Source organism: Onychomys torridus, chromosome 18, assembly GCF_903995425.1.
Source record: "Onychomys torridus chromosome 18, mOncTor1.1, whole genome shotgun sequence".
NCBI lineage: Eukaryota > Metazoa > Chordata > Mammalia > Rodentia > Cricetidae > Onychomys > Onychomys torridus.
Window position 1 is genome coordinate 57,906,835 of NC_050460.1, and position 12,124 is coordinate 57,918,958.

A 12,124-nucleotide genomic window follows, 5' to 3' on the forward strand; every position below is an offset into this window, starting at 1 on the left:
GAGGAAAATTGTGATAATACTATTAAGAAGATTAAATCTAACCACATGAAAGACGCATTTTCTGGCCGGGCGGTAGTGGCACACACCTTTAATCCCAGCACTCGGAAGGCAGAGAGAGACAGAAGGATCTCTGTGAGTTCGAGGCCAGCCTAGTCTACCCAAGTGAGTTCCAGGAAAGGTGCAAAGCTACACAGAGAAACCCTGTCTCGAAAAACCAAAAAAAAAAAAAAAAAAAAAAAGAAAGCATGTTCTGACTCAGGAGTGAGTAACTTCTAGGGTTAGAAACAGTAGTTTGTTGGTACCTACTGACAGGTATTGTAAGTAAGCATTTATCATCCAGGTAGAGCACTCCGAATGTGAAAATTCAAAACCCAAAGTGCTACAAACTCAGATATCTGTGTTCAGACATGATGCCAAAGAGGAAAATTCTACACCTGACCTGTGAGTGGGTTACAGTCAGAATGTAAGTACACTAAAAATATTATAAAAAATTACCTTCAAGCTATGAGAAATATAAAGGAACTTTGTGTTTAGACTTGGATTCCATCCTGAAGATATTGTATAAATACTCTAAAATCTGAAAAAAAAAATTAAAATGTTACTAGTCCCAAGCATATCTGTACCTCAACCTGAAGTAAAAATTATTTTAAACTAAGAGTAATTTTCCATTCTGGAGCTTTATTTACTCAAGTGAAAAGATCACGTGGAAAAGGAGTCTTTAGATCACGAATCCTATTCAAATGGTGTTCTTTTTTTTTTTTTTTAAGATTTATTTATTTTTTATATATACAGTGTTCTGCCTGCATGTATGCCTGAAGAGGGCGCCAGATCTCATTACAGACGGTTGTGAGCCACCATGTGGGTGCTGGGAATTGAACTCAGGACCTCTGGAAAAGTAGTCAGTGCCCTTAACCTCTGAGCCATCTCTCCAGCCCTCAAATGGTGTTTTAAGATGGGGTTTACTTCTGGATAGAGAATATTAAGGATGTAAAAGTTTACTTCGGCTTAAAAGAGAAACAGCAGAGGAATATGTCTCTCCAATTTGAGCCTATTTGATGAAGGCTTCTCACTCTCTTACCCATAGAACGGCACCTACCAGACAATGATTTTTGGTCTTTGTACTTCTCCACACTGATGGCTTCTTAAAGGAGTTGCTAAGGAGTGATGTGATTCAGAGCTAGCAGTGAAAATGCTGAACACTGCCTTTTGATTTTGTTTTCTTAAATTTGGTTTCTGAGACAGGGTTTCTGTGTAGCTCTGGCTGTCCTGGAACTCACTCTGTAGACCTGGCTGGCCTTGAACTCATAGATCCTCCTGCCTCTGCCTCGTGAGTGCTGGGATTAAAGGTGTGCCCACCACGGCCTGGAGCCAAGCGCTGTTAAGACCCTGGATTCAGTTTGGGTTTTTGTTTGTTTGTTTTGGTGCTCACTACAACTTCTAAATAGTTAAAATGGCTTAGCAGATAATTTCTGATTACATAAATACTGCTGTTTTTATCCCATCTATTTTTAACTGGTATGTCATGGTGTCCTGTACATTTTACTCATATAGTGTTAACGTGAAAATTAGAATTTCAAATTTATTTATACTTTGTAACTGATAACCTTTGTTTATACTTAGACAACTTTATGGTATAGTAGTAACTGTGAGAACTGGATAAAATGGCAGAAGTACAGAGTTTCTTTGATGGTAAACAGACGTTATGCTACTAACACGCATGGTCCAGTAACTTTACTCAATTCAGTATTTAATCATTTATTAATGTTTTCTGCACCTCTGGTAATGAATTTAAGTTATAGAAATTGTCAAACAGTCTTAATATAAAAAATAAAACGATGTTGAAATAAGTTTGATACTTTTTATAAAGAGCTATGTGGTAACTTAAAAAATTAAATTGAGGGTTGAGGAGGTGGCTCGGCAAATAAAGGTGCTTGTTGTGCACTACAAGGACCTGAGTTCAAATCCCAAGCACCCAGGAAAAAGTCTGGTATGGCTACATGCTCAGGTAACCTCGCTAATGTTAGGGGCGGAGACAGGAGGGCAGGGTTCCCAGTTAGGCTAGACTGCAAAATAGGGTCCTATTCCAAACAAAGAAACAAAACACCTAAGCCTCTAGTCCACATCTCCAAGCACAAGTCTAGCTAGTAAAAGACGGGCAAGAGTTCTACAAAACCCAGTAAGGGGCATGACTACAAACAGCCATTCCAAAGCCTTAGGGCCTCCATCCCACAGAGAAACCACGCGTCCAAGTCAGTTCAATCACAACCATCAGGGAGGGCCTTCTGGGACAGTCCTAGCCCAAATCAGAGTGAGGGGCAGAGAGCATCATGACTAGGGATGGAGCCCCAAGATGCCAGAGGCTCCCCAGGGGAGGGAGATGGGAGAAGTCAGAAGCCAGCACTCATGAGAACTCAGACCCTGGCTACCTGGGAAACAGCCCCCCTATCTCATGCCCTCCCATATGGAGGGAGAATGTCTATATAAAATAGGGGAAGGTCCATCAGGCAAACACTGAAAGTCTACACTTGAAGGGAGACAAAAGTAGTAAGACCATTCAGCAATCAAAACGTGTCCATCAAAACATACCAAAGAACAAGATGGCGTATAGCTAGTTCACTTAGCATGCATAAGCCTCAGCACTGCGCCCACGTCCCCAGAAAGTCCAGCATGGTATCATATGCCTGTAATCTCAGCACTTGGAGACAGAGGAACATACAGGATTATGGATTCAAAGCCAGTATGGACAACAAAACCAGATCCTAGCTCAAAACAAAACAGTCATAAATCTGAAATAATCCACAAAAGTACCTGGCAGTGGTGGTGCACATCTCTAATCCCAGCACTTGGGAGGCAGAGGCAGGTGGATCTTTGTGAGTTCAAGGTCAGCCTCGTCTCCAAAGCGAGTTCCAGGAGGCACAAAGCTACACAGAGAAACCCTGTCTCAAAAAAAAAAAAATCCACAAAAGTGTGTAAGAAAGAAAGAAAAAAAAAAAACTTTTCAAAAATAGAAAAAATACCAAAAGATACAAGCAGGTATTTCACATATGAAAAGCACAAACTTATTATAAACATATGAAGAGATGCTCATCTTATTAGCAAATAAGGAAATGCAAATTAAGGCACAGGACATCATTTCATAGCCACAAAACCAGCAGGACCAGTAGGGCTGAACAGACAAGTAGGGTGTGACGTGTGGGAAGAGCACGGGCACTTCAGTAGAGTGAGTCTAGAGTTACCTACTCCTGTTGGATACGTGCAGAGTGCTCTAACCGAGCACTGTTACATCTTGAGAAGTTTCGCACCCTTCTGACGGGAGACACAAAGGGAAAATCACAGTAACTTAACTGATTAAAGCAGAAAGAGGGAAACGCCAACGCCCGACTTTGATAATGTCACAAAATGAAGCGCTACACTTCACAGACCATGCTGCTCCTCAATTGCACAACACAGGCAACTAAGCCAGCAAAATGGCTCGGTGGCTAACGGCACTTGCTGGCAAGCCTGACCACCTGAGTTCAAGACCTGATTCCCACATGGCAGAGAGAATCAACTTTCACATGTTGTCCCCTGACCCCCACATACATGATGTGACATATGCATGCCCACCTACCCAAGAGTAAATAAACGGGGGGAGGGGGGTAATAGAACTGTCCCTTGTATAAAATTTAAAAACAAAGTTACACAAGTGGATTATTCAGAAGTGCATTAAGAAAAAAAGAAATACATTAAGAAGTGTAAAAACAAAAACAAAAAAAAAACTACATGATGGTAGCTTCCGAGGAAAGGAAAGAGGTATGAGCTCATAGAGAAACACTGTGGAGGTATAAGCTATTAAGATACTTAATCTGGGTAATAGGACATAATTACTTTCCACAATGTTATTTTAACTGAACACATACAGTTTTAAAGATGCTAGTAATACCATTTCACAGTGAAAACAAAAATTTTCCGAATGTGGTTCACCTAAAGAAACATCTGTCCTCTCTTAGCTAGGGAAACCACTGTGCTACATGTGTAACCCAAGTGCATGTGGTAATGAGGTGGCTCTTAGTACATGCAGAGCTGTGCAGTGCGGAAGAGCAGATGCACCTGCCATGCGATCACACACTATACTGGCTCTCAGCCATCTGCAGGTACTCACACACAGCCCTTCCCGCTTAGCCTTCTCTCTCTCAATCTCTCTCTCTCAATCTCTCTCTCTCAATCTCTCTCTCTCTCTCTCTCTCTCTCTCACACACACACACACACACACACACACACAAGCTATGATCCTCACTTACCAAGGTGGACCACTACATCGCCTTTACAATGTCTGTCTTAGTTTAGGATTTATGATTTCTTTCTAACTCTGCTAACTGCCCCTCCTCTCCTCTTTTTGAGACAGGATCTCACTGTGCAGCCTATAGGCTAGCCTTGAACTTGAGATCCTCCTGCCTCAGCCTTTTACGCACAAAGCAGCTCTTTTTACTGAATTTGTGTGTGTGCGCATGTTGTGTGTGCATGCACAGATCTTAAGTGGCATATCTCTAACTTATGGGCTCTATTTCATGATTTTTGACCAAATGAGATTTTTTTAGCAATATTTAAATTACGCCTTTGCAGACTATTTGAAAGGCTGTTGCTCCCTCACATCGCCCCACGGGTTGGAACTGGACTGTCCCCAGAGCCGCATCCTAGGCTTTGATTGCCCTGTTGGCCCCTCATCTTCCTGTGCTGTCACTGGCATGTCAGTCTAGTCCCAGCACAAGTCAGGTCTCGTAGTTGGGACAATGCCCCTTTGGCCTGTCACTGCCGACAGACCACTGTCCTGATCCCATCAAACACTCCAACAGAATGGAGTAGCCACGGAAGTTCAAAAACCACAGAACTCCCACTGGTCCCAGTGCCCAGTGTACAAGCAAAGGGCAAGAGATACAGCAAAGAGAGCATGCTGCCACACACAACACAATAGCTGGCCTACACACACCAGCACACTGACCCTGCCATAGTACCACCAAGTTCAAGGCTGCATGACAGCTATCAGAAGAGAGATGTGATGCACTCAGTTTTGAAAGATCCATTGTATGAAAAGACATTTATATTTTTACGGATTATAAAGATAGTCAATTAAAAAATGGCAAGATGGCCGGGCGGTGGTGGCGCACGCCTTTAATCCCAGCACTCGGGAGGCAGAGGCAGGCAGATCTCTGTGAGTTTGAAGCTAGCCTGGGCTACCAAGTGAGTTCCAGGAAAGGTGCAAAGCTACACAGGGAAACCCTGTCTCAAAAAACAAAAAAACAAACAAACAAACAAACAAACAAACAAAAAGGCAAGATGGCTTAGCAGATAAAAGTGTGTGTAACAGTATACAAAACTGAGCAGGTTGTAAATTACATATTTATACATACAATGTAAGTAAAAATAAATCTTCAAAAAGGAAAAGAAATGATGCTTTTAAAATTGTTTTTCGATTTCTTTGGCAAGAGAACAGAAGAGCCTGCAGACTGTGTCCCCTGTATTCAGTTTGTGGCTCTTTGTCTTGTCACTGACCATGAACAGAGAAAATAAAGGGGTTCGCATGGGATCCTATTAGGAAAGGCCAACAACGGAGCATGGGGCCCTACTGAAGCCAGATCAACCAAGGCCGACGTTGGGCCTTCGAGCTTAGCTGCAGGAACTGCTTGGCTAGAGGATGGCTCATTGCAGTCTTCACTTTCCCTCCGTCTCAGGAAGGACTTGAAGGAAGTTTAGAGAGACACATAGTACCTTCTCATACACAGGACGTTGATTCCCGAGGGAAGCCAGCACAAAGCAGGCAGCCCAAGCTCCCACCAGCAACAGAACCATCATGCAGAACACACTGTCTGTCCTAGGGGAAGCCTGCAGCAGGACAAGCCGGGAGAACTGCACATGTGCAGGACAGGTGAGCAGTTTCACAGGTCTGTGGCTGGAATCGCGGGGTCTCGCGACAGTTACTAAGTTAATCTGACCAGGTAGTGTACCAAAGTTCCACCCCTGCAACTTCTCCCTACCTCTAGCTGCCCTGGCCTTCTTTACAGCCATTTTTATTTTCAGCCTGGAAAAGGAACAACTGTACTTGCTGGCATGGTCAATGTAAAGAGCGATGTGTTAGGAGCAGGGGGGACGAATCAGCACTTGCTGTACTGCTACAAGACCTGAGTTCGGTTCCCGGCACCCATCAATCAGCTAGCAGCCACTCATCAATCAGCTAGCAACCACTCATAACTCCAGTTTCTGAGGCTCCAACACCCTCTTCTGCTCCACAGGCAACATACACATGTGGCACACACACACACACACACACACACACACACAAATAAAATAGGACTTTCAAGAAATGTTTTTTAAAAGTTACTGTTAGATTTCTCTAAATACCTAAAAAACAAACAAACAAAAAAAAAAACCACACACAGAAAAGTGTGGCGTATTAGAAACTAGAACAAACACTCTTTGGAAAGACCAAAAAAGAGAGACAGTGCACAAAGATCAGCACTTGGAATGAAGATAAACATTGGTAACAGTGAAACACAGACATTCAAACTACATCAAACCGACTACAGCTCTCTTTCCACTTCCTAAGATTAGCCTATAAACAGGTTTGGTTTTGACACACACACACACACACACACACACACACACATGGAACAGTCCTACACAATCACCACTGGTCACTCTGCAGCTACTTTTGGACCCACAGTCCTTGCCTAGTGCCAACAGCCAGGGAGGCATCTTCATGAGATACACAGTTCTAACAAAAAGAAATCAAGCTAGGTGGGCCGTGGTGGTGCACACCTTTAATCCCAGCACTCGGGAGGCGGAGGCAGGCGGATCTCTGTGAGTTCGAGGCCAGCCTGGTCTATACAGCAGGTTCCAAGACAGCAGGGCCACACAGAAACCCTGCCAAAAAAAAACAAAAAACAAACAAAAAAAACAAACAAAAACAACAACAAGCAGAAAGGAAGGAAGGAGAGAGCAAGGGAGAAAGGGAGGAAAAGAAAAGAGAAGAGAAGGTACAAACTTCAGCTTACATTTTCAGACTATTTTTCACAAGCAAACTCCCAAGGGTGGTGATCTGGAAAGCACCCGCCTAACTCCAAAGGGCGGCAATCTGGAAAGCTCCAGCCTGACTACCAGGCACTCTAGTCAATGAGCCTGCAGAGAAGAGAGAGACTGCTCTCCAGACAGGTGCAAGATATTTGCGGCTCAGCAGAGCATGAAGGGCAGAAAGAACAGCACGTCCATCCCTGCTATTTTGGGACACTGGCCCTGGCATCCTGGGGAGCACTCCGAGAGGCTCTCTGAAATGTCTGTCAGAGCTGGAGAAGACACCAGAGGAAAGGTCTCACAGCCAAGGCAAGGCTGACCACCTGACAAGACTGGTTCTGCTTATAGCCCTGCCCACGAGGATCCAGGGCAAAGGGTAAAGAGCCGATCACCCTCACGGGAATGAAAACGGAGAAGCCTCGCTGCACACCAGGCCCTGTGCAGACCCCAATTTACACAGGCAGAGCCAGAAAGGCAGAAGTTCAAGCTGGAAGTAGAATGGGCTGGAAGAATTCCTGTTGCTCTATCCAGCTACATGGAGAAGCTACCGTGGGGTCGCTGACACACCAATGCCAGCATGCAGCCTGCTGCACAGCAGGATGGGGGTTTACTGGATTGTTTGTGAACTGTTCAATGTTGTGTATGTTGAAATCTCCCTCCAAACAAACAAACAAACAACAACAACAAAGTTGACACAAGGGCTCACAAACGGGCTCGGTGGACTAGGGTACTTTATAAAGCCTGACAATTGAGTCAAGCCTTGAAACCCAGAGTGGAAGCAAAGCACGGGCTTCTGGACTTTGTCCTCTGACCTCCACACCCAAACTACTATACACACACATACACAGATCAACTATGTAATAATAATTTTTAAACCAGCCTTGGCTGCCCTGGAACTTGCTTTGTAGACCAGGCTGGCCTCCAACTCACAGAGATCCGCCTGCCTCTGCCTCTCGAGTGCTGGAATCAAAGGCGTGCGCCACCACTGCCCAGAAAACGTAATAACTTTTAAGTTAACATAAAATAGTAAAGGAGTACCTCTACCTCATTACAGCCCAACTGCTCCTTTCTTTGAAATCATCTGTACACGAGCATCCCATGAACAGGCATCAACTATGCACATCCCTAGACAAGGAGACAGATGCAAAGCTACACCATATCCAGTCATGATCAGATACCTCAAGCACCTAACAGCATCACTATAGGTATTGCCTACCACTCAACAGTGCTGCCACAGATGGCCCCAAACACTTGACAGTTCTACCATAAATGCCCCCAGCACTCAACAGCATTCCCACCCAAGACAAGCATGAAAAACCGGAAAACAAACTTCATACATCACTTTGAAAGCCAGTTCCGTGTGTTGCAACAGAGTGGATGGGTAAGAGCTACCTATGGGCAACAGGAGAGCAAATCAGTACAAAGACACTGGCTTAGCACACTGGCAGCTCAGGAGAGCACCTCAGGACAGGAGGGACAGTGCTTGTGTAAATCAACCCAGAAACCACAGCATGTGGGCAGACTGTAGCCTCTGAATGAAGACAAGGCTGCCCTCCAAACCCAATCCAAGCTCTCTGGGCCTCAAACCACAGTACTACCCTGCTGCAGATCTTGGTCTTCTGGAGACCACCTGACACTTCACGCCAACCCTTCAGGGCTACACCGTGAGCAGGATCCAGAGACCAGCGCCTAGATGTTTAAATAAGCAATGGGAGCGCATCTCACTTCTTGTCTTCCTTTTACTTTTATGTTCTCTTCTGACTACCTATCAGGGAATGTTCACGTAAATAAACAATTACAAATTCTAATTTCAGAAATCAAGCCACATGTCACAGTAACTGTGAGCTATTAATCTAGCAAACCCAGGCAAATTTGAGGGCTTTATCTGACAGTTAAAAAATACATTATTGTTGCCTTGTTTTGGGCTTTTCATATTAATTTTTTGTTTGTTTGGGAAGCAGGGTCTCTCTATGTCTGGCTGGCCTGGAACTCAATAGGTAGATCAGGCTGGCCTCAAACTCAGAGATCTGTCTGTGTCTGTCCACCGAGCGCCGGAATTAAAGGCACGTGCCACTATGCCCGGCTCATAATAACATTTTTTTTAAGTTTTTCAAAAATTATTTCTTTCATTTTTTGAAATTACAATGTATTACATCACTGTCCCCTTTCCTTTCCTCTCTTCAAACTCATTCATATACCCCTCCTTGCTCTCTTTCAAATTCATGGCCTCTTTTCTCACTCACTGTTCTTGCATACATACATGTACACACACACACACACACACACACACCCCTAAATGCATAAATATAGCCTAAACAGTCTGCATAATGGTATCTGTACGTATGTGTTCTGGGCTGACCATTTGGTATTGGATAACCAACTGGCATATCTTCTGTGTGGAAGACTATTTCTCCAACCCTCAGCACTCCTTAGGCTTTTATTTTTAAATAAATTGTATTTTCTATGTAGTAAGAGTTTTGCCTGCATATAAGTCCATGTATCAGTTGTGTGCCTGATGCCTATGAGGCCAAAATAGAGTGTTGGATCCCTCTGGAACTGGAGTTACAGACCACTGTGAATTGCCATGTGCATGCTAGGAATCGAACTCAGGTCTTCTGAAAGAGCAGCCAGTGGCCCTTAACCACTGACCCATTTCCCTGGCCTTTACCCTTCTTTTTAAAAAGCATCTCAAGAGAAAGTATTTATAAAAAGAAATCTCAATAAACTGGCATATTTAACAACAGAAACATCCGATGACTTCTGAGGCAATGCAGACTCTTCTCTTTCCAAGCCCAGAAGATCCTGAAACAATAGCCTTTCAAATCTAAGAACACAGAGGCAGGTGAGCTGCAAGGGTCCTCGGGTGACTCCAGGGGGGTTCCAAGCCTACAGGTACAGAATGCAGAATATGTGCATACGCTGTGTTCTATGTATACGTATGCATAAACATATATGCACTATGTACACATATGTGTGTTTATACATGGACCTGTGCGTACAGGCCCAGCAGGTAGGACCGGACTTGACAGGGTCAGGACCTCGTAGCATATTACACACTGGGAGACCATGGTGATGAACATTGTTTCACAAAGATCACAGGGACCTCAACCAGGCCCCTCATGTCAGCTTCGCAAGTCCAAAAAGGGTCCTACTGCTTTGTTAGAGTTCATTTCAAAATCGTCATGTGATATGACAAGACACATAAGATATATTCTGAAGAAGAAACCATACTATGTGCACAGATTTCCAAGTGTTCAGGTGTACTGTGTTGACAGTCACAACCATGCAGAGCAGCTTGTTCCATCACATTCTCCACTCTTTCCACATGGAATCAACAGTTCAGTTGATGCCTACTGTGCCCCGTCTTTGTGGGCAGGCATTTAAATACTGCTTTTTAAGAAGGAGAGATGGTTCAGCAGGTAAAGTACAAACCCTAACTGTGAGTTCAGATCCCTAGTACCACATAAAAGTGAGAGGGCTTGCCTATAATCTCAGTATGCAGAAGGCACAGGCTCTTCAGAGCCATCTGGCCATCTAGACTAGCTGCAACAGTGAGTTCTGAATTCGAACGACAGACTCAACTTCAATAAATAAGAGGGAGTGATCGAGAAAGACATTCAATAGTCAGCCTCTGGCCTCCCCACATGTACACATGTACACACACACACACACACACACACACACACACACACACACACAGAGACATTCTTCAAGTGCATCCACATGCATGCAAACAAACATTTACACATGCATATACAAATACATACAAATCAAAACCAAAACCAAAGCATTACTCCCCACTGAGATGAGCTGAGCTCAATCAGAGATCCTAGCATCCACGACCAGTGTGGCTCCACGGTGGTCATCAACTACTTGCCCTAGTGAATGCAGCATCACTGAAAAGTGTCACCCTATGGGACTATACTTGGGAATGCTTACCTGTGCAGCCTGTTCCTGAGATGCCTGCAGCTCTTGAGGTTTGGCCAACTCTGCTTGTGGCTTCTGCATTTCAACAGTGTGTGTATCTCCCAGCTCCTGAGGCACAGCCTGGTGCAGCAGGACATCAGCACCCATGCTACCCAAGGCTGCATTGCCATCCTTCCCTAGCGGGTACCTTTGATTGTGCAGAGTCATAGCCAGTTCCTCCTGCCGAGAGAGTTTCCCCAGGTGTCAGTCAAGCCATGGCATACCCCAGATTTCCCCATCCCAAGGAGTATAAGATTTGCAAGAAGTGGTAAACATTCCAAATGCTTCCTATAATTAAATTCTGCCACCAATCAAGTTCAATCATGGTTTCAAATAAGTATTTGTGTGAGATTTGTATGTTTCGGCTTTTAAAATGTTATCTTATAATTTAATTTTATTTTAAGATGCATTTCTACCATTCTTAAACGGTGTGTGTGTATCTACATGTGGGTACAGGTATATGAGAGCAGGTATCAACAGAGGCCAGAGGTGTTGAATCCCCGGAGCTGGAGTTGCAGGCAGAGCTGTATAACAGAGCAGCCTGACATGGGTGCTGGGAACCAAACTTGGATCCTCTGGAAGAGCAGCAGGTACTAACCACTCTCCAGCCCAGAACTTAATTTCCTTTAAACCAAATGAATCACTATGGACTACAGGTTCAGATCCGTGGGCTGGGAACAAGGTCTAGTCCCTTAACTCGTACTGGCCCGTGGCAAGGGAGAACAGAAATGTACTGAAACCAAAGTTGCAGTTCCAGAGTATGTGACTGAGGGAAGGACCTCCCAGCAGCCTTAACCAGCTCTCCAAGCAGTCCAGAAGTAGAACGGCTCCAGACCCTAGGTCAACCTAGACACTAGGAGATGCACCACTCACAGCAGGCATTCCCAGCTGTTCCATGCACCACCACAGAACAGCCCGATCCACTTCAGGAAGCCAGAACCCACCATCCAGAGAGGGCAAAGGAAGTATGAGGCACACTAAATGCATTTTAAGGGGCTGGAGAGATGGCTCAGTGGTTAAGAACACCAACTGCTCTTCCAGAGGTCCTGAGTTCAATTCCCAGCAACCACATGTAACGAGATCTGGCGCCCTCTTCTGGCCTGCAGGGACACAT

General features: G+C 44.5%; 1 protein-coding gene across 2 annotated transcripts in view; it reads right to left on the reverse strand.

Moving 5' to 3' along the window:
• Window positions 1-12,124, reverse strand: part of Pcnt (pericentrin) — a 104,624-nt gene that overhangs the window by 59,898 nt on the left and 32,602 nt on the right. For both annotated transcript variants that reach the window (XM_036167324.1, XM_036167323.1), the window contains exon 15: window positions 10,984-11,190. In XM_036167324.1, the coding sequence (XP_036023217.1) occupies window positions 10,984-11,190 (207 nt within the window). The remainder of the gene's footprint in view (window positions 1-10,983; window positions 11,191-12,124) is intronic.